Here is a 26,794-nt window from a genome sequence, read left to right as displayed (position 1 = left end):
TGTCCCTGGCGTGTCCCTGGTGTGTCCGTGCTGTGTCCGTGCTGTGTCCGTGCTGTGTCCCTGGCGTGTCCCTGGTGTGTCCATGCTGTGTCCATGCTGTGTCCGTGGTGTCCCTGGCGTGTCCCTGGTGTGTCCGTGCTGTGTCTGTGGTGTCCCTGGAGTGTCCCTGGTGTGTCCGTGCTGTGTCCGTGCTGTGTCCTGGGGTAGCCCCTCGCTGAGCCCCCGTCCCCTCAGGGGAAGGGGCGCTGCACCATGGCTGGGGCGGGCTGTGGCCTCAGGAAAGCTCTAAGGACAAGGACCCAAAGTGTCCCCGCCAGGCTGACGGGGCTGGGCAGCCTGTCCCAGTGGAAGGTGTCCCTGCCTCAGCAAGGGGTGGGACAGGACGAGCTCTGCTGTCCCTGCCAGGCCAGACCCCTCTGAGAGTCACTGTGCCCGTCCCAGTGCCGAGGGATGCTGATCCCGGGCCAGGGTGACAGCAGGGACACAGCAGGGACAGCAGGGACACGGACAGCAGGGACAGTGGGGAGAGCAGGGACACAGACAGCAGGGACAGGACAGCAGGGACACGGACAGCAGGGACACAGACAGCGGGGACACAGACAGCGGGGACAGGACAGCAGGGACAGTGGGGAGAGCAGGGACAGGACAGCAGGGACACAGACAGCAGGGACACAGACAGCGGGGACAGGACAGCGGGGACAGGACAGCGGGGACAGGACAGCGGGGACAGCAGGGATGGGGATGGGGATGGGGATGGGGATGGGGATGGCCCCGGCCCCTCTGAGGGCTCAGCCAGGCCGGGCTGACTGAGCCGAGCTCTGGGCTGATGCCACCCCTGGCTTTGGGGTCTCTCTTCCCCCACATGGTGAGCCGAGCCTAAAGATGTGCAGCTCCCCTGGGCAGGTGTGACACCTGTGTGTGACACCTGTGTGTGACACCTGTGTGTGAGAGTGTGACACCTGTGAGGGGGTGTGACACCTGTGAGTGTGACACCTGTGTGTGAGAGTGTGACACCTGTGTGTGAGGGCTGTGACACAGCCGTGAGTGGAAGCAGGAGGTTCTCCTGCCCTGGCAGTGCTGCGATGGTGGCTCTTGGTGGCCGTGCTGGTGGCCCTGCAGGGAAGGCCGTGAGTGCAGCCCCCCAGCCCAGGGGACGCCGGGGGCCCAGCGCATGCCCGGGGCATCGTGGCTGGTGCTGAGGGATCAGGGAACGGTGCTGGCGTGCGGCAGGGGCAGGGGGTGACTGATGGTGCTCCAGAGGGGTCCCCAGCAGCTCCTGGGGCCACAGAAGGCTCTGGGCAGGGCCCCTGGAGCTGAGCCCTCCCCACCGAAGCCCTCCCTGCGGGGTCTGGAAACACCAGGCTGCCATGGTCCCCGGGGTCCTGCTGGCACTGAGACCTGGGAGCCCCCAGCAGCCCCCCTGCACACCCAGCCCTCCTGCACCCCACCTCCAGCCCCTGGAGCGCTGCAGGGGAGACAGGGACCCCGCAGAGGGAGCACCGGGCTGAGCAGGGCTCCAGAGTAAGAGGGACCCCACAGGAACGGAGTCAGAGGGGATTCCAGCTCTGGCAGCAGCACCCCAAAAGCATCCTTTGGGGCTCAGCCCACGGTCTCAAAGTGCCAGGTTTTTTCCTTCTCCCTCAAACCAGAACACTGAATCTTGCCCGAGAGCTCGGGGCCCAGCCGGGCTCTGCTCCTCACCAGCCTCGCTGGGTTCTTTGCTTTTCCTCTGCTGCTCTCACAGATTTAGGGCGCTCCACAGCAGACACGGGCTCGGGGCTCTGTCCCGCCTCCAGCCGCGGGCCACGGCAGCTCTGCCAGCTCGGGGCAAGGCTGGCAGCGCGCCTCAGGTCTCCTCCAGACACACAGCATGGTTCGTGTTTGTCTCCTCACTGCAGAGCCCAGGACAGCTCTGACCTCGAGGTGTTTTCTCCAGGCAGAAGCGCGGGGAGCGCAGGGCCAGGGCAGGCTGGCACCCCACAGCAGCCCCGTGGGGAGCCCCGCGTGCCGGGGCGAGGGCAGCACGGGTGCTGGCACTGGCACCGCGACGTTCCCGAGCTGCCGTCCCTGCTCCTGGAGCAGCTCCCGGGAAGATGTCACCTGCACAGAAGGGTGCGGCACAAGGGCGGGTCATCCTCCCCTGGGCATCACGGCCAGGGTGCTCCACAGACCCTGGAAGCATGGAACCACCCTCTGCAGACCATGGAATCACGGAACTGTCGCACTCCCCCGCGCTGCCAGGGCACCACTGCCCCGTGTCCCCAGTGCCAGACCCACAGGCTTTTAAATCCCCCCGGGGTGGGCACTGCATCAGTCCCCAGTACCCAGCCTGAACCTCCCTTGCACACCTTGCCTCAGTTTCCCCAGCCGTGCAGGGCTGCCCGAGTCCTGCACTGCTCCTCCCCGCGAGCAAGCAGCGCCTGGGGCAGCCGGGGGCACAGGTGGGGCAATCCCAGCTCCCAGTTTCACACCCCAAAATCTCCCCACTTCACATCGTTCCAGGAGCAGGACTGGCGCAGCCCCAGGGCGTTGCCAGCACAGAAGGAGGAGGACGCTGAGGGCAGGGGGGACAAAGGGGTGGTTGGGGCTCAGACTCCGCCTGGGACCCCACAAACCTGCAGGAGTTTCCCTGCTGCCGCCTTGGTGATTTCTGTGGTAGCTCCTGGGGGATCCCTGGCATTGCTGGGGTGACAGAGGTGGGCTGTGGCTGCTGGCAAAATAATGATTTTACAGAAAAATGAAATAATTACATAACTAAGTAATTAAATAAGGAATTTCCGGAATAACTAAATAATCAAAGTCATTGAGTAATTAAATAATGATTTTACTAAACAACTAAATAAATAATGAAACAAGTCAATAACTAAATAGCAAAATAAATAAATAAATAAATAGACAACTGCCTTGTGCAGAAGCAGCAGGCAATTAATTATCCAGCTAATTAATTGTTACAATTAACTGCCCTCTCTGCCCACAGGGCAGCAGGGAACAGCCCAGGACCCCACAGCAGCTGCACAGGGTGGGTAGAGATCCACCTGAGCTGCACCAGCCCCAGTGCTGGAGTCCAGCACATCCCTCTGGCTGCCCTGGCTGCCTCCAGACCCTGGCAGGGGGATCGGAGACCCTGGCACCAAGTCAAAACCACCTGTGGCTTCCATTTTGGCCGGTGGAAGAGGCTGCCAAACCTGTGTGAGGAATTACAAGCCACAAGGGTTTGAGTAGTGTGGTAGGTGAATTGACACCGGGTGGAAAAGCAGAATTTTGGGGTTTTTAGAATGTTGTTCAGGGGTACAAGATGGAGGGATTTGGGTGTGTCCTGACCTTCTCCCTCTCCTTGCCCTCCATGTCTCGCTGTGATGGTGACACTTTTCTGTTGGTTTAAGGCACAGACACACTGTCCAACATCAATGACAGACATTGGCACGTTATTGTAAATATGGCACACGGAGTTTTTGGGATAAAATGTGAACACCGCCCTGAGGGCAGACAGAATGCCATGGCCGACCTGCTGGACAGAGCTCAGCAGGGCAGAGAGAGAATGTTCTGGATAAGGGAAAATAAACATCCTGGAGAAGCTGATCCTGCGCATCCAGACTCCTTCTTTGTCTGCACGGGCTGGGAAATGAGGGTTTTTACACTCTCGGGGTCATCCCAACACCCAGACCCCGAGACCCCACCACCCTGAACCCCCCAGGACCTCTGAGGGTGGAAAAGACCTTCCAGGTCACCAAGTCCAACCTTTGGTCACCCCCTGTGAGAGCACTGAGCCCAGCTGCTGCCCCAGCACTGCCAGGGCCACCACGGCCCGTGTCCCCAGGGGTCACACACATAAAGGGGGTGAGGGGGACCTGAAGGTCTCCAGGTCCAGCCACAGCAAGGGGAGAAATTCCCATGGGAAAGTCCCTGGCTGGGAAAAGGCTGACTCAGCACAGCAAATACTGTCACCAAAATGGCAAAGAATTGCATGGAATGACATGGAATTACACATAATGACAGATGATGACATGCAATTACCCTCCTGACTCGTGCTGCTGTGACAGCTGTCCTGCTCTGCCTGGCACAGGGCTGGGCAGCAGCTCCGCAGAGCTCCAAAAACAGCAATTCCACCCAGGAAACTCCCCCAGCTCTGGGCTGGGCAGCCCGCCGCTGGGAGGGAGTTCCTGCCTGGCATGGGGACCCTCCAGCTGGGCAGAGGAACTCAGCAGTGGGGTGAAAATGGGGCCAGGTCTGCTCTGCCCCATCACAAGAATCCCTCGGGGGCTGGGGGTGCCCCGGGAGTGCGGCTCACACGGGGAGGGAACAGCCAGACCCTGGAGCTGACCGAGGGCAGGAGGACAGGGACATCAAACCCGTGCTCGGGCTGCTGGGCAGGGGCTGGCGCGCCCTGAGGAGCCCCACGGAGCCCACAGACCCCCCGCTCGTCTTACCTGTGCTGCTCTCATTTTGGATGGGGGCAGCTCCTCACCTGCCCTGCTCCTTGGGGGGGCACAGCAGCCCTGGCAGCCCCCTCCAACCCCTGGTGCTCCTGGTGCCCAGCTGGTGACACCAGAGCTGCCACTTTTAGTGCTGTGTCTCTTACAAAGCCACAGATCTCCTCTGGCCCCTGGCCATCTCCTCAGAACACTGGCCATCTCCTCAGGACGCTGGCCATCTCCTCAGGACACTGGCCATCTCCTCTGGCCCCTGGCCATCTCCTCAGGACACTGGCCATCTCCTCAGGACACTGGCCATCTCCTCAGGACGCTGGCCATCTCCTCTGGCCCCTGGCCATCTCCTCAGGACACTGGCCATCTCCTCAGGACGCTGGCCATCTCCTCAAAACATTTGCCATCTCCTCGGGACATTTGCCATCTCCTCTGGTCCCTGGCCATCTCCTCAGGACACTGGCCATCTCCTCAGAACGCTGGCCATCTCCTCAGGACACTGGCCATCTCCTCAGAACGCTGGCCATCTCCTCAGGACACTGGCCATCTCCTCAGAACATTTGCCATCTCCTCAGGACATTTGCCATCTCCTCTGGCCCCTGGCCATCTCCTCAGCACATCAGTCCATCTGCCAGGACTTCTGGCAGCAGCTCCTCCCCAGGTTTGGATCCGGTGTCTCCGGTGCCCAGTGCCACCCCTGCTCTGTCCTGTGCCTGTCCCTGAGGGTCCCAGGCTCCTCCCCGCCCCAGCCAGGACCCAAAGGCTCATTTCCCTGGCAGGTTCTGCTGGAGCCTCCATCGCTCCATGTCTGATCCCACACGGGCACTGTGCCAGCCCTGGTCCCTGCACTCCTGGAGCTGAAACATCCCCGCAGGGCAGGGATGGAGCAGGAGAAACAGCCTGGGGAAATTCTGGGGAGATTCTGGAGAAACAGGCAGTGATGGAGACCGACTGGCCATGGGGCCATGACGTGGCGTGGGACAGGGCTGGACAGCCACAGCCCAGGCAGGGACAGGGATTTGCAGGCAGGAGGCAGCTCCAGGAGGGAGCCCAGCACATTGTCACTGTCACAGGCTGGGCATTAAGTGCCTGGAGCTGGGCTTGGGAGCAGCTCTCCGTGGGACCCTGCAGCTCTGGGCACACACAGGCTGGGACAGGTTCAGGGGCCATCCAGAGGAGCACAGGTCTGGAAACAGCCTTAGCTGGAGCCAGGTGCTCCATCCCATGGTCTGGTGGTGAGGGAGGAGCTCAAGGGGACCGCAGCAGACCCTCTCCCATCCCGAGGGCTGAGGCCCTGTCAGATGGAGCAGAGCAGGATGCTGTGGGATGATGGAAAAACCCCTTGAGTACCCGACCCTGCTGCGCTGCCTTGAGCAGCACCTGAGGGATGATAGATGTGGTCCCAGGAGATGATGGATGTTGTCCCCAAAAGACGATGAGTATTGTCCCCTGTCTGCCCCGGGAAGCATTTAGCAATTCCCATCATGGGACCTGAAGTGCCCTAATCACAGAATCCCAGAATGATTTGGCTTGGGAGGGACCTCAAAGCCCATCCAGTCCCAGAGGTGCCAAGGTCAGTCCAAGGGTGGCCAATTCCCACTTTGAGGCAGGGAGAGCACGAGGAGCCCCTTCGGCAGCTGGAGCAAAAGCAATCAGAGGAACTGAGCTGCCTGGCAGGGGAATTCATTCCAAAATGTGCCAGCCTGGAGAGAGCTGGCTGGGGGATGAGCTGACGATGTGAACCCTCAGGTAATGGAATGGGGGCTTTGTTCCATGCTGGCAAGTCGGGGCTGGCTGAGGACCATGGCCAGGGCACAGCCACCAGCTCCTGGCCATGGATCATACCAGGATGGCTCTCCTGTGGCAGGCTGAAGCTCTCTGGAGCCATAGATCGTGCCAGGCTGTCTGTCCCATGCCAGGCAGGGCTCCAGGGACATGGATTGTGCCAGACTGGCCCTATGCCAGAGCATCCTCCCGTCCCCACAGCCCCAGAGGCAGCAGTTCCTGCTCTGGAGCAAAGGAGGAAAAGGACAAAGTGCCCGACTCCTGCCACAGGAAGGGGGGTGGTCCCTCAGCTCTGACACTGAAGTTTCTGTGATCTTTTGGCAGAAGGCAAAACCCAAGAATGGGGAAATGGGGGTCCCCAAGGAGACACAGATCACTGCCCTCACCACTGCTGGGAGCTGCTTCCCCAAAAACACCCAAATCCAGCAGCTCTGAGCGTGTCATGAGGGTTTAGGAGGGATTAGGAAGGGATTAAGGGGGAAAGCTTCTAACATGAGCTGTCCCTGTGCCAGTTCTGCAGGTGCAGCGGGATCATCACCGGGACCCACAGCTCCCAGCAGGGCTCAGGGCAGGGGAACATAGGCCACCCCCAGCTCAGCCAGCCAGTAAAATTACAGTTTGGGGTTAAAAACAGGCCTGTTGGGATCATTCACTGGGGAGGCGCATTAGCCAAATAAATCTGCTTAGGGGAGCGAAGGAGGAGGACTAATCACTCCGGGATGAAGGCTTGGGATAATCTCCCAAGGAGCAAATAATTGGGCATAAAGGTGTGGGGGATGTAGGCTCCAAGCAGCCTGTGCTTTGGTCCTGGCCCTGGGGGCTTCCACATGGGAACTGTGGGGGCAAACACCACAACCCTCAGTGCTGCAGGACCCCCGGGTCTCCCCTGGCCGGACCCTGGCTCCACCTGGCAATGGGCACTGAAGCTTTGGGAAGTCTCAGCCACACGCTGGCCCTGCCACAGGTGTCCCAGAGACACCCAGCACCACCAGGGCAGCCCCAGACAGGTGTGCTGGGAACGAGGGGAGGTGGGACAGGGACCATGAGGATGGGCCAGGAACACGAGACTGCACAGAGCAGCCTGAGCACCACTCACCTGCCTCTGATGCCAGGTAAAGATGTCCCTGGGCTGGAGTCGGGACCCATTCCTAGCATCCCCAACATCCCAGAGGAAAGTCCCAGTGGCATTTGGCCCCGGGAACGGTCAGCCCAGGCCAGCTGAAGGTGCTGAGGCACAGGAGCTGCCACAGCCAGGGCACAGCCCTGTCACAGAACTCACCATAAATGTGGGTTTCTCATGGCCAGTGCTGACAGACGGCGCGGCTGGACAGCGCAGGGGGATCCTGCACCCTTCTGCACGCCCCCCCAGGACACCAGGCTCAGGGAACCCAGGTGCAGCACACTGCTGCTGCCACAGCCCCGCCCCGGAGCACACGGACTGGGAAGGAGCTGGGTGTGGACTTGTCCTCTGCTGCAGGACACACAGGGCTGCTGGCACCGCCAGCCTCGGGGGGACTCAGTGCTGGCATGGCCCACGGGGTGCAGTGCCGGGGGCAGTCAGCTGCCCCCACTCAGGAGCTGGGGGTCTCGCACAGGCAGGCTTCCAGGGGAGCCTGATGGATGCCCTGTTCCCTGTCCCCTTTTCCCCCACACCACGTGCTCCCCTGTAATCCCGGCTGGAGCAGCTCCATGGCCAGGGCAGTGACATCACCCCAGGCTAAAGCTGAGAAACGTTCCTGAGACCAGGGTGACTGGTAGGGCACAGGGATCCAACGGTGCCCGTGTCCCTCCCAACTCAGGCGGCTCCATGGACGAACCCCGGTGCACTCACGGCACCTCCTGGCACTGGACACCAGTAAGATCCCCCCAGCCAACTGGAAATCCTCCTGCTGTTGTCCCTGGACACCACATCCTGCACTGCTCCCTGTGCAAACATGTGACAGTGCCATGGTTCTGGCAGGACCAGGAAGCAAGGCATGGATGCCACCATGCCCTGAAAATCTGAATTTACTAGGAATTGTGTGACTTACCTTGAATGCTGAGCTTTCCTTCAGGAGTCTGAGCATGAAGAGCAGCTACAGCTCAACCCTGGAGCTACAGCTCCAGCCCACAGCCAAAGGTGCGGGGCTCACCTGGAGCACGTGGAGGCAGCCAGAGGTCATGGAATCAGTTTGGGTTGAGGGACCTTCAAAGCTGATCCAGTTCCAGCCCCCTGCACGGGCAGGGACACCTCCCACTAGACCAGGGTGCTTCAAGTGGTGTCCAACCTGGCCTTGGACACTTGAATGAAGGTGACACCACCAGAGCTGGCCCCAGATGCTGCCACCAGCACTGAACCACTCATTCCTGCTGAGAAGGACCCTCAGGGCCACACCTGCCCCTGTCACCACCAGGTGACTTCCCATTCTGAATTATTACCAAACCACCGCCCAGCACCTGCTGCAGTGGCACTGGGAAGGCAGTCAGAGCCCAGAACAAACCACACTGAACCGGGACACAGCAGGTGACAAGAGCAGCTGCAGTGTCCCCCTTCTGCCATTACCTGTGCCCCCAGCACCACACACCAGAGCCCGCAGGTCACCGGTCCCAGTCTGCCCTGCACACAACTCATTTCAGCCCACACACAGGTAGCTCCGCTTTCCCAACGTTTATTCCTCCCACGCTTGTCCCCACAGGTGTCAGAACTTCTGGAACTGTTTCTTGGTGCCTGCAGCCTTGGTCACCTTGAGCACGTTGAAGCGCACGGTCTTGCTGAGGGGGCGGCACTCGCCCACTGTCACGATGTCCCCAATCTGCACATCCCTGCAATGACACCTGGGCGTCAGCGCGCTCCTAGGGCTCACCTGTCCCTCAGAGCCGCCCAACCCGGCTGTCCCTGCTGGGACAGGCAGTGCCTGGAACCTGCCCCGTGGTTCAGTAATGCCAGTGGCAGTGTCAGCAGCCCCTCACCCGGGGGACTCTGCAGACCATCGTGAGTTTAAACATCATGACCCGTGAGCAGGCTCCAGGTGAGGACGGGCCACGCAGCCAGCCGTGTCCTGCCCAGGTGTGGGGACAGCCGAGGGACACAGGCACACACCTGAAGCAGGGGGACAGGTGCACCGACATGTTCTTGTGGCGCTTCTCGAAGCGGTTGTACTTGCGGATGTAGTGCAGGTAATCGCGGCGGATGACGATCGTGCGCTGCATCTTCATCTTGGTCACCACACCTGCGCCAGGGCACACACACACCTGAGACACGAGGGACTGGGGGGCCTAGGGGCCGGCAGGGATCGCTGTGGCACCTGCAGCAACACGCAGCAGCTCCGGGAACCTCTCCTCATTCACCGGCCGCTCCGTGCCAGCCACGGCCTCCCCGTGTCTGTCACAAACCCCATTCTGGCTCTTCTCCAGCCCCTTCTAACACGCTTCCTAACGCTCCCGTCCCACCCCGCAGCACACCCGGTCCTGTCACCTGCATCAGGACAGCCGTGTGGCAGTGTCGTCAGGCCCGCGTGGGCTCAGCAGACCATCGTGAGATTGGCATCATTTGCGGCTCCAGGACCGGGGCAGCTTACAGGGGCCTCGGGGGGTGGTTATGTGGGTTACCTGCCCCAGATCTCCCACGGGACCCCTCTGGGGATGCTCCAGCTCACCTGAGAGTATGCGACCCCGGATGGAGACGTTGCCAGTGAAGGGACACTTCTTGTCGATGTAGGTGCCCTCGATGGCCTGCAGGGACAGGGGGGTGTCAGGTGGCACACACGGCCCATGTGCCCCCAGAGCCCACCCACACACCCAGGTGGGGACAAGCCAGCAGAGGCCTCGAGTCCAAGCAGCACTGCCAAGGCCACCACTTACCCCGTCCCAAAGTGCCACATCCACACCAGGACCACCAGGGCCCCCAGTCCTGAGCCCGAGCCCCCTCACCTCCTTTGGGGTCTTGAAGCCCAGCCCCACGTTGCGGTAGTAGCGGGGCAACTTCTCCTTGCCCCCCTCGCCCAGCAGCACTCGCTTCTTATTCTGGAAGATCGTCGGCTGCTTCTGGTAGGCGCGTTCCGTCTGGGGTGGGGACAGCGGGGGGTCAGCCCGGGGCGTGGCACCGGGGGGAGCGGGGCCCGAGACCCCCGGCAAGGGCTGCTCAGCGGCGAGGGAGCCCGGCCCCGGGGCACCGAGACCCTGCCGCGCCTTCCCTGCAAAGCCCCGGGCACCCAGATCCTTCCCCCCAGCCCCGGACACTGGACCCTCTGCCCTCCCCCAGACCTCGGGGCACCGAGACCCGTCCCGAGCTCCGGGCACGGAGCGCTCCGCTCCCCCCCGGACCTGCGGGGCTCCGCGATCCCGCCCACCTGCCCCGAGACACGGCACCCCCCGCAAGCACTAAAACGCCGGGGCGCCGAGCTTCCCACGGCCCCAGATCCTCGGAGCACGGCACCCTCCGTCCCCCCCGCAACCCCGGCGGACCGAGAGCCGCCCCCGCCGCCCCCCCCCAAAATCCCGGCGAATCCAGGCACTCCCCCCACTCCGAAATCCGGCACCCCCTTTGCTCCACCGACCCGGGGAACGGGTCCCGCGCGGGGAACGGGCCTTCCCTCCCACACCCAGATCATCCCCACCGCCCCTCGTCATCCTCCCCTCATCATCCTCCCCCATTCCCTTAAGGCACCGAGCGCCCCTACCGCACGCCGCCCCACCGCCTCTCCCGGGTCCGGGGCGCCTGCCCCGCGCCCCCCACCACCGCTGGGCCGGTATCCCCCCCTCAGGGGTCGCCCCGGGGCTATCCCGGGGCTATCCCGGGGCTATCCCGGGGGTGTCCCGGGGGTGTCCCGGGGCCGTCCCGCGGACCCCGCGCAGCGCCCACCTGCGTGTCCGCCATCTTGGCGAGCGCGGCCGGAAAGAGGCCGCGGAGCGCGCGGGGCGCGGGTTAACCCGGGGGCGGGGCCAGGGGCAGGAAGTGACGCCACGCGGCCGGTGTGACGCGACGGGGCGGAGGGGCCGGAAAAGCGGGAACGGCTCCGGAATTCCGCAGGAAACCGGGGACGGAGCGGCGCTGCCGGCACACGGAGTGTCCGTGCAAAACCGGGGACGGAGCGGCGCTCCCGGCACACGGAGTGTCCCTGCAAAACCGGGGACGGAGCGGCGCTGCCGGCACACGGAGTGTCCGTGCAAAACCGGGGACGGAGCGGCGCTGCCGGGCCATGCAGTCCCAGCTGTGCCCCATGCCCACCTTGTCCCCAGCCCAGAGCTCTGAGTGCCACCTCCAGGGGACACCTGCAGGGATGGGCACTCCAAAGCTCCCTGGGCAGCCCCTGCCCAGGCCTGAGCAGCCTTTCCATGGGGAAATTCCTGCTGCTGGCCAAGCTGAGCCTGCCCTGGCCCAGCCTGAGGCCGTTCCCTCTCCTCCTGTCCCTGTTCCCTGGCAGCACAGCCCGACCCCCCGGCTGTCCCCTCCTGGCAGGAGCTGTGCAGAGCCACAAGGTCCCCCCTGAGCCTCCTTTGCTCCAGGCTCAGCCCCTTCCCAGCTCCCTCAGGAATTCTCCAGCCCCTTCCCAGCTCCCTTCCCTGCCCTGGACACGCTCCAGCCCCTCAGTGTTCCTGAAGTGAGGGACCCAGAAGTGCACACAGCGCTGAGGGGTGGCCTCAGCTGTGCCAGCACAGGGCAGTTCCTTGCCTTGCTGGCCCCACTGTTTCTGATACAGACATGACCTCCTCTGGGGCAAAACCCCAAAGAGAGCAGCGGGAGTTGGTCACAGATGGACAGGCACTTGTGAAAAAGGCTGGAACTGCAGGGGACACAGGCAGCACCCCCAGCTCCAGCCTGGGCTGGCTGCACGTCCCTTTGCTGGCTGGCTGACGTGGCACTGCTAGGGACAAGGCTGGAATACAGCTCACCCCACTCTCCTCCCCGGAGTTCCTGCACCTGCACCGGGGTCAGCATCGTGCAGCTGGAGGAAAGCTGAAGACAGACTGGAATAAACACACGAACTCCTGGAACGGGAAATCCAGACATTCTCCAGTCACTGTTCCCACAGGTCACAGAGCCAGGGGCGGTTTGGGACAGAGAGTGGAGTCATGGCCCAGACGGCTCGGTGCCCCCAGAACCCCCAACAGCCCGGGAGACACCGCCACTGGGTATCTGCACCACTGGGGCTCCATCCCCTCAACCTCATCCCACCCCATCCGCATCACCCTCATCCCCATCCCATCCTCATTATCTGCATCTCCACCCTCAGCCCAGCAGAAACCTCTGGGTGAGGGCCATGAGCAGGGTCCTGGGGGTGTCCCTGGTCGGTGCTGGATGGGAACCGTGGTGGCACCTGGGGGCCAGGGCACCCCACACCCGGGGGACCAAAGCTGGCACCTGCTCCACGAGCCGCCTGCTGTCCCCCGACAGCCACAGCTGCATCCAGGGCGCGTGGCTGCCCGCAGAGCCCCGGAGCGCCCCAGAGCCGAGCGGGGAGCAGACACGGGGCGTCTCAGGCAGCAGCAGGATGCGCTCGCCGGCCGTGCAGGGGTGCCCTGGCCGCCCCCACCCCCCGAGAGCTGCACGGGCGGGGGAGGCGCTGCCCTCAATCAGACCCTTTATTCCCAAGGGTTCTACACAGCACAGACACACATCCCCTCCCCATGCACAGCCCCCCCAGCCCCACGCCCCGGGGGTGGCATAGGGAGCGGCCGGGCGGGCACCAGGAACCCCCGGGGGGCCGAGGGGGGCAGAGCCAGCCCGCCCCGCGACCCCCGCCGCGCCAGCCCCGGGGACCCCAGGGTCCTGCCCTGCTGCCCCGGGGCGCGGGGTGGGGGCGGCCGCTCGCGTCCGAAGCGCGGCCCGACCTCGGCCCGGCTCCGCCCCAATAAATTAAAAAGGTCCGAGTCCGGGTCAGAAAGGGGGCCCGGGGGTCACTCCTCGGGGGGCTCGGTGAGGAAGGGGGAGGTGACGGCGTGGGCCTGGGCGATGGCGGCCAGCTCCTTGAGGAACTCGCTGAAGATGACGGCGCAGTAGACGGCGTTGCGCACGCGCAGGGCCTCGCCGTGCCGCGCCGGGGGGGCCAGGGGGTGCAGCCCCCCGTCCCGCAGCCCCTGCAGCGCCAGCTGCGCCGCGTGCCGCGCACGTGTTGGGCTGTTGGCGTGGCGCAGCAGCAGCTCCCCCAGGGACGGCTTCCGGCTGCGGGCTGCGGACACGGGGGGGCGTCAGGGACACGGGGCCGGGGGGCACCCGGCCCCCAGTACAGCCCCCAGCCCGGGCCCAAGGGACAGCTCGTGGCTGTGCACGCACAGGCGATGGCATCCAGGCCTCTGTGCAGCCCTCAGCTCCCTCTCACCATCTCCAAGCCTCCTTATCACACAACACGCAACCCCCAGGCCCCCTCCCTAGTCCCTGCATAGACCCCACAGCCCACCCAGACACCAGACTCCCAAAGCAACCCCCAGCCCACCACACAGCCAGCCCCTTGTACAATGCAGCCTGCTTCACAGCCCTCAGCCCCCCGTGCAGCCCCCACCCCCTGCACAACACACTGTGCAGCCCCCAGACCCCAGGCAACGCACAGGGCAGCCCCCAGCTCCTTATTCAACACAACATGCAGCCCCCAGCCCCATGCACCACTCCCAGCCGCCTGCAGAGCCCCCAGCCCCCCGGGCAAGGCCCTGTCCTCACCCAGGGTGTCGGTGCGCCGCAGGGCAGGGACAGCCCCGGGCCCCTCAGCCCAGTCCAGCCGCCCCCGAGCAATCAGGTACTTCTTGGCCTTGAAGAGCAGCGCTGGGAAATCCTCTTGAGTGGCAGCAAAGCTCTCGATCTTGTTCTTCACCGAGCCCAGCACCTGCAGCACCACAGCAGGGGGGTCCCCACAGGAACAGGGGTCCCCATCAGACGGGGTGTTCCCCTGAGCACAGGGTACCCCAACAGGAAAGGGGGATCCAGAAGGGGTCACAGCCGTTTGCCTGTGGCACTTGGGACACGGCGCAGGGGTGGCCTGGGCAGCACAGGGCAAACTCAGTGGTCTTGGCGTTAAAAAGGGTTAAAACCCTTTCCAACACTTTCCCTTGACTCCAGGAGAGCAGGGGTTCCCCAGGGGCCCTACCTGGAGCAGGGACTTGACACTGGGCTGGAAGACCATGTTGGTGTTGAGCAGGAAGGAGCGGAGCAGAGGCTGGGGGTAGCAGGCCAGCTGGGCCACCAGCCCCGTCAGCAGGAAGTTGACGTACAGAGAGTTGTGGGGCATGTTCTCCAGCTTCCCAAACAGCACCGACACGAAGGGGCCTGGCGACACGGGGGGGTCAGGCAGGGCCCCGCAGCGAGCCGGGACCCCCCCTGTCCCCACGTGCCCACCTGTGAAGGGCTGGCTCGGGGGCGGCCCCACCGCCCGCGGCGGGCTGGCCACCACCTGCGCCAGGGGGTCTGGGGGCCGTGGCGGCGCCCGCCCGCCGCCTGCGTCCCCCTCGGGCACCGCAGCGAAGCTGGCAAAGGCCTCCTCCTCCTCGTGGGACAAGGGTGGCTCAGGGGGCTCCGTGGGGGTGGCTGGGGCTCCCCCCACGCCCCCGTTCTGCATCTCGGCCTCAATCTCACGCAGCTCCTCCGTGAAGGTCTCGATGGAGACGCCGGCCCCAGGGGGCTCGGCAGGCACGCGGGCCAGCAGCTCCTCCAACAGCGAGTCCACCGAGGGCAGAGGCTCCCAGCCAGGGGGCTGCGCCCGAGGGGCCCCGTTCGGTGCCCCCCCCCCGCCCTCCCCCTCGCCCTGGGGGCTCCGACGGACCTTCTTCACCACCACGTCCCCCTCCGGCCGCCCTGGCTCAGCCGCCCCGTGTGCCCCGTTCACCAGCGTCCCCCCATCCTGGGGCTCGGGGCCAGGCCCCCCGGCCCTGGGCTCATCGCCCCCGAGGGGTCCCCCCGGCGCCTCCCGCGCCCCCTCCTCAGGCAGCCCCCGCTTCTTAGTCCGTGGGGTGGGGGGTCCCGGGGGCCGCCCCGGGGGGCTGTCGGGGTCGGGGGCACGGGGCTCCTCGCCGTCGTAGGGCGCCGACCAGACGCGGCAGGCCCAGGCGCAGCGGTCGATGCTGTGCCGCGCGTCCCGCAGGTATTCCAGGTAGTTCCTGTCCAGCTCTGCCACCTCATCCCGGGGGCCGGGCCGGGGGGGGCTGCGCGCGGGGGGCCCGGGGGAGCGGGGGGCAGCAGCCTCGGCGGGGGCCGCGCTGGCCTGGCGCATGAAGAAGGAGAGGCGGGACGGCGTGGAGGGCTTCGGTGCCGGGGGGGCGTCTGCACCGGGGCTGCCGTGGCCTGCAGGGGACACGGGGTCAGCACCGGGCTCAGCACCGGGGGGGGGGGCAGCACCGGGGGGGCAGCAGCGAGCCAGGGCTGGGGGAATTCCAGGTGCCCTGGGGATGGTGACACGAGGCTCAGCACTGAGCTGGCAGAGGAAGAGGGTCCCAGCGGCTGCAGGGATGGCACAGGGGAGCCCAGTGCCAGGACAGGGCTCACGTACGTGGGGATCACGTGGCATGGGGAACTGTGCCAGGTGGGGTGGGGATGGGGCTCAAGTTGCCGCAGGAATGGCACCAGGGGCTCAGCGCTGAGCTGGGACAGGGTCCAAGGGCACGGCAAGACAGAGCTCAGCAATGGGACTGGATGGGGCCAGGGCATGAGGGGGCCATAGGGATGGCACAGCTGGGACTCAGCAACAGCTTGGAGCAGGGGTGGGTTACAGGTGGCCATGGAGACCCCAGGAGAAGGCTCCACATCCTCCCTGTCCCAGGAGGGGGACAGGGCCTAAGGGGCCACAGGGATAGCATGGGACAGCTCAGTGCCAAGCCAGGGTAGGATAGGAGTCTGAGGGGCTGCAGGGATCCAGGGAGAGGGCTCAGTGTTGGGACAGGGTCCAAGGGGCCACGGGGATGGTGGGGTGAGGTGGAGGGGCTCTGAGGGGCTGCAGTGGCATACCCCTGGCCCGGGAGGGAGGCTCCTCGTCCCGGTCGCGGGGCGGCGGGGGGCTCTCGGGCCGGCAGCAGCGCGGGATGAGGGACAGGAACTTCGCCGCTGTCTTCCCGTAGATGTCCAGGTCCCGCACCGCCCGCTTCTGGCTCAGCATCACATGGCTGCAGGGCAGCAGGTACCTGCGGGCAGGGTGGCACAGGGCAGCTGCAGGGGACACAGGGGGACAGGGACCCTCCACAGGACCCCAGCCCCTTCACAGGGGGGCAAATGATGTGGCTGCCTCACGTCCACATGCCCACCTGGGAGCAACTTCCCAGGCCCATCCCAGAGGAGCCCCCAGAGTGGGCCAGCAGCAGGTGCCCCCCGGCCCCCCTCACCTGAGCACCAGCTGCAGCATCACATCCTCGCAGTTGAGGCTGAGCAGGGTCCGGAAGAGGCTCAGGGACACCATGCACAGCTGGGGACAGCGCAGGGCGTCAGAGGGGCAGCGGAGCGGGCAGGGGCAGTGCCACCGGCCCCATGGCAGGACAGGGGAAGGGGATGGGAATGGGACGGGACAAGGATAGGGACACTGGGGATGGGATACAGACGAGGACGGGGACGCTGGGGGGCCGTGGGGGCCCCGGGGCTCACCCGGGAGTTGCTGTTGATGCGGCCCACCAGCGTGTCCAGGATGGTGGTGTTGTCGTGCCGGTGCAGCAGCACGAAGCGCAGGAAGGTTTTCAGCAGCGCCGTCTCGCTGACGCTGCGCAGGAACAGGTCCAGGTACGCCGTGCTCGCAATCATCTCCTCCACCGAGGTCTGCAGGAGGGCCACGTGCAGCTGGGAGCCACAGGGACGGGCACCATGGGGCCCTGCCCACCCGCACGGGCAGTGGTACGGGCAGGAGACCCCCAAGGAGACACCCATCCCACAGCTGCTGCCAGGGGTCCCTCACCTTGTGCAGCGCCGGCCCCATGACGGGCACAAGGAACCCGTTGTGGACGTAATCCACCAACTGCTTCTGCACCAGTGGGTGGGCGACCTGAGGGGCCGCAGGGGGGTCAGGCAGCCCCCTATGGGGCTGGGAGCCCCTGACAGCTCCTCGCAGCCCCTCAGCCCCACCTGGATGACGGCATTGCAGAACTCAAGCGAGTTCATGAAGAGGACGAGGGAGGAGACGCCGATCCAGTCCTCCCGCCGCAGGAAGTGCCAGTCATCTCCTCGCACCTCGATCTTGCGGGGCAGGGAGGAATACAGGGCGCTCAGGCCCGTGGCCAGCACCTGGGAACACATGTACTTGGCTGCCCCGCAGCCCCTCGGACCTCCGGCTGCTGGACCCAACCGGCCTTCCCCAAAGCCCAGGAACCTGCCCCCCACAAACCTGCCCCACTCCAGCACTCCAGGCAGGGCATCTGGGCTGGGCCCTGCATCCACCACTGACCCCAGGGAGCGGCCCCCTCATCCCCAGCCCAGCGCTGGGCCTTCCACCATCTCCAAGCCTCCCATCACCACCAAGTCCCCCCATCATCTCCAAGCACCCTGTTCCCAGTCCCCTCATCCCCAGGCTCTCCATTTGGAGAGCTCACCTTCAAACCCCCCATCACTTGCAGACCTTCCCTCATCCCCACACTCCCCATCACCTCCAAGCCCTCTATCCCAAAGCTCTTCATCATTTGCAACCTCTCCATCGCCCAGCTTCCATCATTCCCAAGCTCCCCATAATCCCCAGCCCTGCCCTCCACCATCCCCAAGCCAGGGCAGGACTTCTCCCTCTAGGCCTCTCCATGGCTCTTGCCCCAGCTGGCCCAGCTGTGCCAGCAGTGCAGGGTGCCAGCCCTGTCCCAGGAGGGGAAGGCTGCCCGAGGAGGGGGACGCCCCGCGGGGATCCGTACCGGGCAGAAGTAGGAGTTGTCGGTGATGGACTGGGCCACGGCGCGGTTGCTGGCCGACATGGCCATGATGAGCAGCAGCGCGTCCCGTGCCTGCTGGCCCCGCGCGCCCTCGTGGTGGATGAAGGGTATGAGGAGCGAGAAGATGATGAGGTTGGCGGGGCCCTGGTCCGTGTGGCTGTGGAAGAAGAGCTCCAGGATGGCCGGCTCGCGCGCCACGGAGACGCAGAGCTGGTTGAGCAGCAGCACCAGGCTGTTCTCCAGCGGGGCCGAGGCGGGCTCGGCGCACACGCTCAGCAGGCGCAGCAGCGGCGTCAGCACCGGCTTGTGCCGCAGCAGGGGCTGCCGGGCCTGGCTGATCAGCATCTCGTACAGCTTCAGCTGCTCCACCTGGCAACGAGGACACGGCGAAAGGTACAGAGACCACCCGCTCCTGCTGTTCCTCCAGCACAACCCCGCCCACTCAACCACGTCCCCAGGTGCCACATCCACATGGCTGTGAAATCCCCCCAGGGCTGGGGATTCCAGTACTGCCCTGGGCCATCTGTGACAGGGCTGGAGGAAATTCCTTCAATGAGGAATTTCCTCCAGCGTCACAGTTTTCAGGATGGCTGGGGTAGTCTCAACCCCAGTCCAACCTGAACATGCCATGGGACAGTGCCCTACCCTTGGCCTGGCTGACCCTCAACCCAGCACCTTCACCCTTTGGATCCAGCCTGTCCCAGCCTCCCCACAAACCCCCCACAGACCCCTCTGCTCCCCTCACTCAGACCTTCCTCTCCTCGGTGAAGTCGCCCTGCAGATGCCAGCACAGGAGCCGCTCCAGCAGGTTCTCAGCAGCCACAAACTCCAGGATGGGCCCGCAGGCCATGTCCCCGTCCCCCTGTGACCTGTCCTTGTCCCCGTCCCCCCAGGGCCGCTCCTCAGCCAGTAGGTTCAGCATCTGGTAGGTGTTGTTGCGGACGGCGCTGAGGTCATCGGGGGCTGGTTTGCTCCCGCGCCGCTCCAGGATCCGCAGCACCTGTGGGAGGGGGCCTGGCAGTGGGGGCCGGGGGCTGCAGGGTCGGGGGATGCTCGCTGCAACCCCGCTCCGCTCACCTGTGCCCAGTGGTTCTTGAAGACCATGAGGCAGGTCTCGGGATCAGCGGTGACTGGGGGCTGCAGGCTGGCGCTGCGGGGGGCTCGCTGCCCGCCCGCCCGTGGGGTCAGCTTGCTCAGCCAGCTCATCCTCTCCATCGGCACGGGGTCACAGACAGCACCGGGGCACCCCAGCCGGGCTGGATGCGGCCTGGCACCACCGTGGGGGCACAGCGGAGCGGGCGGGATGCCAGGGTCCTTTCTCCATGCTGCTGCCAGCGGGCTGCAGGGAGAGGGGCTGTCAGAGAGCCCCAGCCCAACCTCACAGCCAGCAGAAGGGAGGGAGGCAGAAGGGAAAGGAAGAGGGAAGCCAGGAAGGAAGAAAATCAGGAGGAAGAGACGGCTATCAAGAGGAAAGGCAGGCAAGAGAGACAGAGCAGTGGGAACTGGGCCGGGCAAGCATGCTGGAGCAGTGCTGGCTGCAGGACTCTGGATCCCAGCCCTGCTCACACCCAGTACTGGACTTTACACCAGGAACTGGCCCAGCATGGGTGTGGGGAGTACCCAGCAGCCACAGGGACGCCAGGACAGCTGGGACAGCTGCCCACCCCCATGCTCAGCAGCACCCACGGCCGGTGCAGCACGACGGCGCTGCCAGGATATTTTTAGGGCCCCGTGCCCTAGCACCACCACTGCCACTGCAGGCACCAGCACGGGACTGAGCACTAAGGCCCCAGAGCCCGGCAGCACCGCTGTGCCTGGGGACAAAGAGACACCGCAGGGGCCCCCCAGTCCCTCACCAGCATGTGGGGAGGGCAGTGGCTTTGAGAGCCAGTGCCACACCCCATGGCGCTTGGGGAAGTGGAAGTGCCATTAAAGACACCCCAAACCACAGCGGCAGGAAGGGAAAGTGGCCGAAGCTGGGGCAGTGGGACACAGCACGGGCAGGGCTGTGTCTGTCTATTTATACCCGGCTCAGCCCGTCCCACCCACAGCCAGCGCTCGTGTGGCTGCTAAAGTTAGAGCCACTGAATGCCGGGGCAGTGCCAGGCCTGCCACCCAGCACTGCGGCCCCAGCAGCAGGAACCAAAGGCCACAGTGTGGCAAACAGTGTGTCCCGGGCACAGGGACCCGTGCGACACACGGCCAGAGCCACGCTGGTGGGACAGGGACACCAGCTGTCACCACTTCTGTCCTGGTACCAGTGCCCCCTCACCCCACCCTGGCTGTGCCTGTCACATGCCAAAGGACCCAGCCACTGGGGCACAGCACGGGGCTGTGGCACCACCCCAGTGTCACCCCAGTGTCCCCCCGAGGGGCTGCGGTGGGAGAGCACCCTCTGCCCGGGCAGCAAGCAGCCGAGCTCTGGGGGGTGATCAGGTGCCACCAGACCAGGGAACGGGACACTGCAGGCAGGGACACCGAGGGCACAGGGACACCAGATGCCATCAGGGCAAGGACAGGCACCCCGGGGCACGGCCACCATGGGCAGAGGATGGCACCCAGTGCCAGGAGGTTGTGGCTGATGAGCACCGGCCCTTCCGATGCAGCCGGGAACCGAAGCACCGTGTGGTCACCGAGGGGTCGCCAGGGCGGTCGCCGGTAGGCGCCGGTGGTCTGGGTGAGGCGAGGGGCGGTCGCAGCCCAGGGCTGCCCCCGCGCCGGGGCCGCGGTCCCGCAGCCCGCGGAAGCTGCTGCTCACTTGGGCACCCTCAGCCCCGGAGCCACGGAGACACCGGGACCGGGACGCCCTCAGGTTCCGGGGTCACGCATAACCGGGACCCTAGGATGCCGCGGGGCCGGGCCGCCTACCTGGGTCAAGGTCGCGGCGTTCCCGTCCCGTCAGCGCCGCACCTGGGGAGGGCAGAGGGGGCGTCGGACGCGGGCCCGGGAACCCCCCGGGACCCCGCGGGCCTCAGCGGGACTGGGCCCTCGCCCCACGGCACTGCGGCCCGCTCGGACCCGCCCCCGCCGCGGCCCCCTCACCCGGGACACCGCCCGGGCCGGGCCGGACCCTCCGGCCCCGCGCGGCCAAGGGCGGGCGGCGGCCCGGGCACCCCGGCACCGCGGCAGAAGGGCGGCTGGACCTGCCCCGAGGCCCGCCCCGCTCCCCGCAGCCCCCGCTCCCGCTGTGCCCGCTGGCGGGGTCCCCATTGCCGGTGTTCCGGCGCCCCCCGGCCGCTCCCGGTCCGCCCCGGTGCCGCCGCTCACCGCCCGCCCCCGCCACGGGCCCCGCGCTCCCGACGCCATCTTCCCGCCGCGCCCGACGCACCGCGCGCGCTGGCCACGCCCACCGCCGGCTGGGCCACGCCCACCGCCGGCTGGGCCACGCCCACCGCCGGCTGGGCCACGCCCACCGCCGGCTGGGCCACGCCCACCGCCGGCTGGGCCACGCCCGCCGCGGCGCAGAGGCACGCCCACACAGCCTTGTGGGCGTGGCCCAGCCGAGAAAGCCCGAGCGCTCATTGGCTAGGCCGCGAGTGGGGCGGGGCCGGGGCCGCGACTCGGGAACAGGGACAGGCGGTACCGGGACACCCCGGTACCGGGACACCCCGGTACCGGGTACCCGGTACGAGCGCGACCCGGAGCGGGGCATGCCCAGAAACCGGGAAACCCTCTGAGCCGGGCAGCGGTAACCGGGTACCCAGGTGCTGGCACTCCCGGCACCGAGAGCCCCAGCACGGGCGCCACTCGGAACTGGGCACCCCGCTGGCCCAGCCGCCCCTGTACTGGGAACCCCCGTAAGTGCCACGCCAGTACCGGGTAACCCTGCAAGGGACACCCCCTGCACAGTGCGCTTACCGGAACGGAGCCCCTCAGAATCGGCACCCCGGTACCGGCACCCCCCAGAACCCCAGAAACGGGCCCTCCCTGGCCCTGGGCACCCTGGTGCCAGATAACCTTGCACCGAGCACCCTGTGCCAGGCAGCCCCGTACCAGGCGCTGGGAGCTGCCGCCCCCTCTGCACAGGCACCGCCTGGCACCGGCTGCTGTTCCTGGAGGCTGCCTGAGCCCCGGCACACCTGGCCACGGCTCCGTGCCCCGGCGTGCCCGGCGGACCTGGCACGGTGGCTGTCTCAGCCCAGGCGTCCCGGGGGCCGGTGGGTACCCTGGGGACGCCTCGTTGCCAGGACACGCCCGGTGTCGCAGGAGCCGCGCGGCTGCGTCCCCTCGAGGAACTGCGCCTGGCACCGGGGCAGGCAGCGCCTGGCAGGTGCTCAGGGGCGCAGCACCCCCGGCTAGCGGGACGCACAGGGTCCCCGCCGTGAAGGATCCCACCGGGACCCTCTGCTCCCTCCTGTTCTGCCGCTGGGCCGGCTCCGGCCCGGCAGCACCTCTGGAGCCATGGCCACAGCCAGGGCTGGCACCGGCACCGGACGTTCCACGGGGTGAGCGGGGCACGGCTGGCGCCTGTGGGGTTGGGGTAGGGGCACCGCAGGGACCACCTCAGTCCCACAGCTGCTGGGGGGGCTGGCTGAGCCTTAGGGCCACCGGCAGCCGGGGCTGAGCGCGGGCAGAGGGATCCCACTCGGGGACGGGGTGACCCCAGGTCCCCCTGCGCCCCCAGGTGCACTGCCACCCCCCGGAACTGGAGCCTGGACCCCGCCGGGGACTGGCACTACAGGTGGATCAGCCTCATGGTGCTGCCCATCCTTTACAACTGGGTCGTCCTCATCCTCAGGTGCCAGGCAGGAGGGCTGGGTGGGGGGGTGGGGTGTCCTGGCCCCTCCCAGTGATGCCTCGTGATGCCACTTGTACCCAGGTGCTGCTTCCCCGAGGTGCAGGAGGCACACGCAGGGCTGTGGCAGGCCCTGGACGGGCTCAGCGACGCACTGTACCTGCTGGACACGGCCGTGCACCTCCACACAGGTGTGTACACGCACACAGCCACGCAGGTACACCCACACACAGAGATACAGGTGTGTACACACACACAGACACACAGGTGTGTACACAGATACACACACACAGAGATACAGGTGTGTACACACACACAGACACAGAGAGACACACAGGTGTGTACACACACACACACACACACAGAGATACAGGTGTGTACACACACACACACACACACACACACAGATACAGGTGTGTACACACACACACACACACACACACACAGAGATACAGGTGTGTACACACACACAGACACACAGGTGTGTACACAGATACACACACACAGAGATACAGGTGTGTACACACACACAGACACACACACACACAGATACAGGTGTGTACACACACACACACACACACAGATACAGGTGTGTACACACACACACACACACAGAGACACAGATGTGTACACACACACACACACACAGACACACAGGTGTGTACACACACACACACAGGTGTGTACACAGGTACACACACAGAGACACACAGGTAAATACAGACATACAGGTGCGTACACTCACACACAGACACAGATGTACATGTGTGTACACATACACATGCAGGTGCGTACATACACACGCAAGCGTGTATATGTACAGGTGTGTGGATGTACATACACACACACACGTGCAGGTGTGTACATGCACACACACACACACACACACGTGCAGGTGTGTACATGTACATACACACACATGTACAGGTGTGTACATGCACACACACACACGTGCAGGTGTGTACATGCACACACACACACGCGCAGGTGTGTACATGCACACACACACACACACGTGCAGGTGTGTACATGCACACACACACACATGTACAGGTGTGTACATACACACACACACACGTGCAGGTGTGTACATGCACACACACACACACACGTGCAGGTGTGTACATGCACACACACACACATGTACAGGTGTGTACATACACACACACACACGTGCAGGTGTGTACATGCACACACACACACACACGTGCAGGTGTGTACATGCACACACACACACATGCAGGTGTGTACATGCACACACACACACACACGTGCAGGTGTGTACATGCACACACACACACGTGCAGGCGTGTACAGGTACATACACATGTGCAGGTGTGTACAGGTACATACACACGTGTGCACTCCCACCCCATACAGCCACTACCCAGCCCCACACAGAGGATGTCTGGGTGGGTGGTCTCGAGTGCCAGCACCCACCGCTCACCCCCTCAGCCCCACGGCAGCCCAGGGGCCGCCAGTGACGTCCTGCAGGGTGCCCATGCAGGGTTCCTGTGCCCCGTGCTGGGCACCTGCGTGGTCCCCGCTGCAAGCCCTCTGCCATCACGGGGAGGTGAGCAGCCCCTGCCCCTCCAGGGCTGGGTGCCCTGAGGTGCCATGGCTGCCCTGGCTGCCCACTCAGGTTTCCTGGAGGACGGGATCCTGGTGCGGGACGTCAGGCGGACGCGGCGGCGCTATCTGGGCTCCTGGACCTTCCCCTGGGATGTGATGGCCGTGCTGCCCACTGAGCTGCTCTGTCTGCTCCCCGGGGTCCCAAGGGTCCCAGGGGTGCCAGCAGCACGTGCCAACCGCTGCCTACGGGTGCCGCGACTCTTGGAGGCCTTCGACCGGTGCGAGACACGCACGGGACGGCCCAACGTGTTCCGCATGGCCAAGCTGATGCTGTACCTGCTGCTGGGCATCCACTGGCATGCCTGCCTCTACTTCGCACTGTCGGCACACCTGGGGCTGGGCGTCGACCCCTGGGTCTGCCCCAGCTTCCCCCGACTGCTGCGCCGCTACTTGCACAGCTTCTACTTCTCCACGCTGGTCCTGGCCACGGTGGGCGACACGCCGGCACCGCAGCGCGAGGAGGAGTTCCTCTTCCTCACCGCCGGCTTCCTCCTGGCCGTGCTGGGCTTCGCCACCATCACCGGCAACATCAGCACCGTCATCGTCAACCTCAGCTCAGCCGCCACCGCCTTCTACCCCGACGCGGGGCCGGTGCGGCAGTACCTACGGGCGCGGGGCGCGGGCGGGTGGCTGGCGGGGCGCGTGGCGCGCTGGCACCAGCACCTGCGGGCGCAGCGCAAGCTGCCGGCTGAGTGGGAGGTGCTGCAGCACCTGCCGTGGGGCCTGCGGGCCGAGGTGGCCGCCAGCGTGCACCTGGCGGCCCTGCGGCGCGTGGGGCTGTTCCGCAGCTGGGACCACGGCGTGCTGCGGCAGCTGGTGCTGCGCCTGCGGCCGCAGGTCTTCGGCCCCGGCGAGTTCGTGTGCCGGCGCGGGGACGTGGGCCGCGAGATGTACTTCATCCGCGAGGGCCGCCTGGCTGTGGTGGCCGAGGACGGTGTCACGCAGCTGGCTGTGCTGGGCGAGGGGCTCTACTTCGGGGAGATCAGCCTCATCAACATCAAGGGTGAGCTCCACACTGTGCCCTGATGCTGCCCCGTGGCCCCCTCGGGCTCGTGGCCCCCTCGGGCTCACGGCCCCCTGCCCCACAGGCAACATGGCGGGGAACCGACGCACGGCCAACATCCTGAGCATCGGGTACTCCGACCTGTTCTGCCTGGGCAAGGAGGACCTGGCAGAGGTGCTGGCCGAGTTCCCCTGTGCCCGTGCTGCCATGGAGGCCAAGGGCCGGGAGCTGCTGCTGCGCATGGGCCAGCTCGACACCGGAGCTGAGGCGGCGGCACTGGCGGCCGAGGCCGAGGCAGAGCGGCGGCTGCAGGGGCTGGAGGTGGCCCTGGAGGGGCTCCAGACGCGGGCAGCCCGGCTGCTGGCGCAGCTGGAGGCCGGTGCCCTGCGCATGGCCCTGCGCGTCCGGCGCCTCGAGGGACGGCTGCAGCTGCGGGGCAGAGCAGAGCGGACAGACGGGGCAGCAGGAACGGCAGGAATGGCCTCGCCGCAGCGGCCTGCCAGCCCACGGGGTGCTACCGGGGGACAGGGCCCCCCCAGAGCACAGGCTTCAACCAAGGCACAGGCTGTCCTCAGGGCACACAGTCCCCTCGGGGAGCAGGGTCCCTCCAAGGTGCAGGGTGCTCCCAGGGCACAGGGTCCTGCCCAGGAACCAGGTTCTGCAGGTGGACGGGGTCCCACTGGGGTGCAGGGCCCCTCCAAGGCACGGAGTCCCCACAGGGCACACAGTCCCCATAGAGCACAGGGGCCCAGTGACATGCAAGGTCCTCCCAAACCACACAATACCCCCACGGTGCAGGGGCCCCTCAGGGCACGGGGTCACATTGGGGCACGGGGTCCTCGTGGCATGCATGGCCCCAGGGGGGCACAGGCTCCCCTCAAGGCACATGGTACCCCCATGTTACAGGCTCCCCTCAGGGCACAGAGGCAGACTGGGGCACGAGGTCCCAGGGCCATGTATGGTCCCAGCAGGGCACGGGGTCCCTCTGGGTCACAGAGATCCATGGGGGCGCATGATGTCTCCGGGGCTCAGGGGGTCGGGGTCCCACGAGGGGTGGGGGTGCCGCGGGACTCGTTCCGCGGTGCTGAGGGGTGACCTGGAGGGGGACACAGCAGCGACCACTGTTGTCGGGTGACACCGAGAGCTGCTGCCTGCGGGACGGGGACCGGGACGAGGAAGGAGCCGGGATGGGGACGGGTCAGGGTCACCGAGTTTCGGAGCCGTGAGCAGCTCGGGGCCCCCAGCCCCGCCGGGCCGTCCCGGGGCAGCCGCAGGGACGCGGTGACAGACATCGCGGCGACGCCCGTCGTCGTCGCCCGGTGCCTCACGAGCGCTCCCGGCGAGCCCCCCCAAGGTGCCCGACCCGCCCGGGACTCCGGCTGCAGCCCGGTACTCCCCGAGCCCCGCTCCCGGTACTCTCCA

General features: G+C 65.9%; 3 protein-coding genes and 2 non-coding genes across 6 annotated transcripts; 1 reads left to right on the top strand and 4 right to left on the bottom strand.

The window, feature by feature from the left end:
* Positions 1-8,841: 8,841 nt before the first annotated feature.
* Positions 8,842-11,193, bottom strand: RPS11 (ribosomal protein S11). Its single transcript, XM_068179048.1, has 5 exons — positions 11,050-11,193; positions 10,119-10,250; positions 9,845-9,920; positions 9,289-9,418; positions 8,842-9,011 (listed from the first exon to the last, which is right to left on the bottom strand). Exons 1-5 carry the CDS (start codon positions 11,062-11,064, stop codon positions 8,888-8,890), a joined length of 477 nt encoding a protein of 158 aa, XP_068035149.1. The 5' UTR covers positions 11,065-11,193; the 3' UTR covers positions 8,842-8,887.
* LOC137469816 (small nucleolar RNA SNORD35) lies at positions 9,114-9,202 on the bottom strand. Its single transcript, XR_010996695.1, has one exon. It is a non-coding gene; the product is annotated as a small nucleolar RNA SNORD35 (small nucleolar RNA).
* Positions 9,660-9,743, bottom strand: LOC137469817 (small nucleolar RNA SNORD35). Its single transcript, XR_010996696.1, has one exon. It is a non-coding gene; the product is annotated as a small nucleolar RNA SNORD35 (small nucleolar RNA).
* A 1,721-nt stretch (positions 11,194-12,914) lies between the features above and the next one.
* Positions 12,915-21,355, bottom strand: FHIP1B (FHF complex subunit HOOK interacting protein 1B). 2 transcript variants are annotated; one of them, XM_068179038.1, is made up of 14 exons: positions 21,270-21,355; positions 20,871-20,912; positions 19,080-19,341; positions 18,754-19,002; positions 17,985-18,371; positions 17,215-17,325; positions 17,048-17,134; positions 16,744-16,911; positions 16,488-16,567; positions 16,117-16,289; positions 14,515-15,456; positions 14,267-14,445; positions 13,843-14,005; positions 12,915-13,357 (listed from the first exon to the last, which is right to left on the bottom strand). In XM_068179038.1, exons 3-14 carry the CDS (start codon positions 19,215-19,217, stop codon positions 13,086-13,088), a joined length of 2,949 nt encoding a protein of 982 aa, XP_068035139.1. In that variant the 5' UTR covers positions 19,218-19,341; positions 20,871-20,912; positions 21,270-21,355; the 3' UTR covers positions 12,915-13,085. The 2 variants fall into 2 exon arrangements, with proteins under 2 accessions (XP_068035139.1, XP_068035130.1); XM_068179029.1 differs by having other exon boundaries at positions 12,917-13,357; positions 17,215-17,373.
* On the top strand, positions 20,847-26,683 carry CNGA4 (cyclic nucleotide gated channel subunit alpha 4). The gene is made up of 6 exons (XM_068178057.1): positions 20,847-21,581; positions 21,852-22,038; positions 22,557-22,740; positions 22,822-22,928; positions 24,380-25,372; positions 25,458-26,683. Exons 1-6 carry the CDS (start codon positions 20,847-20,849, stop codon positions 26,465-26,467), a joined length of 3,216 nt encoding a protein of 1,071 aa, XP_068034158.1. The 3' UTR covers positions 26,468-26,683.
* Positions 26,684-26,794: the final 111 nt, after the last annotated feature.

Source organism: Anomalospiza imberbis, chromosome 2, assembly GCF_031753505.1.
Source record: "Anomalospiza imberbis isolate Cuckoo-Finch-1a 21T00152 chromosome 2, ASM3175350v1, whole genome shotgun sequence".
NCBI classification, from domain to species: domain Eukaryota; kingdom Metazoa; phylum Chordata; class Aves; order Passeriformes; family Viduidae; genus Anomalospiza; species Anomalospiza imberbis.
The sequence above is the reverse complement of the archived record's forward strand: the minus strand, read 5'-3'. Positions and strand labels throughout refer to the sequence as shown.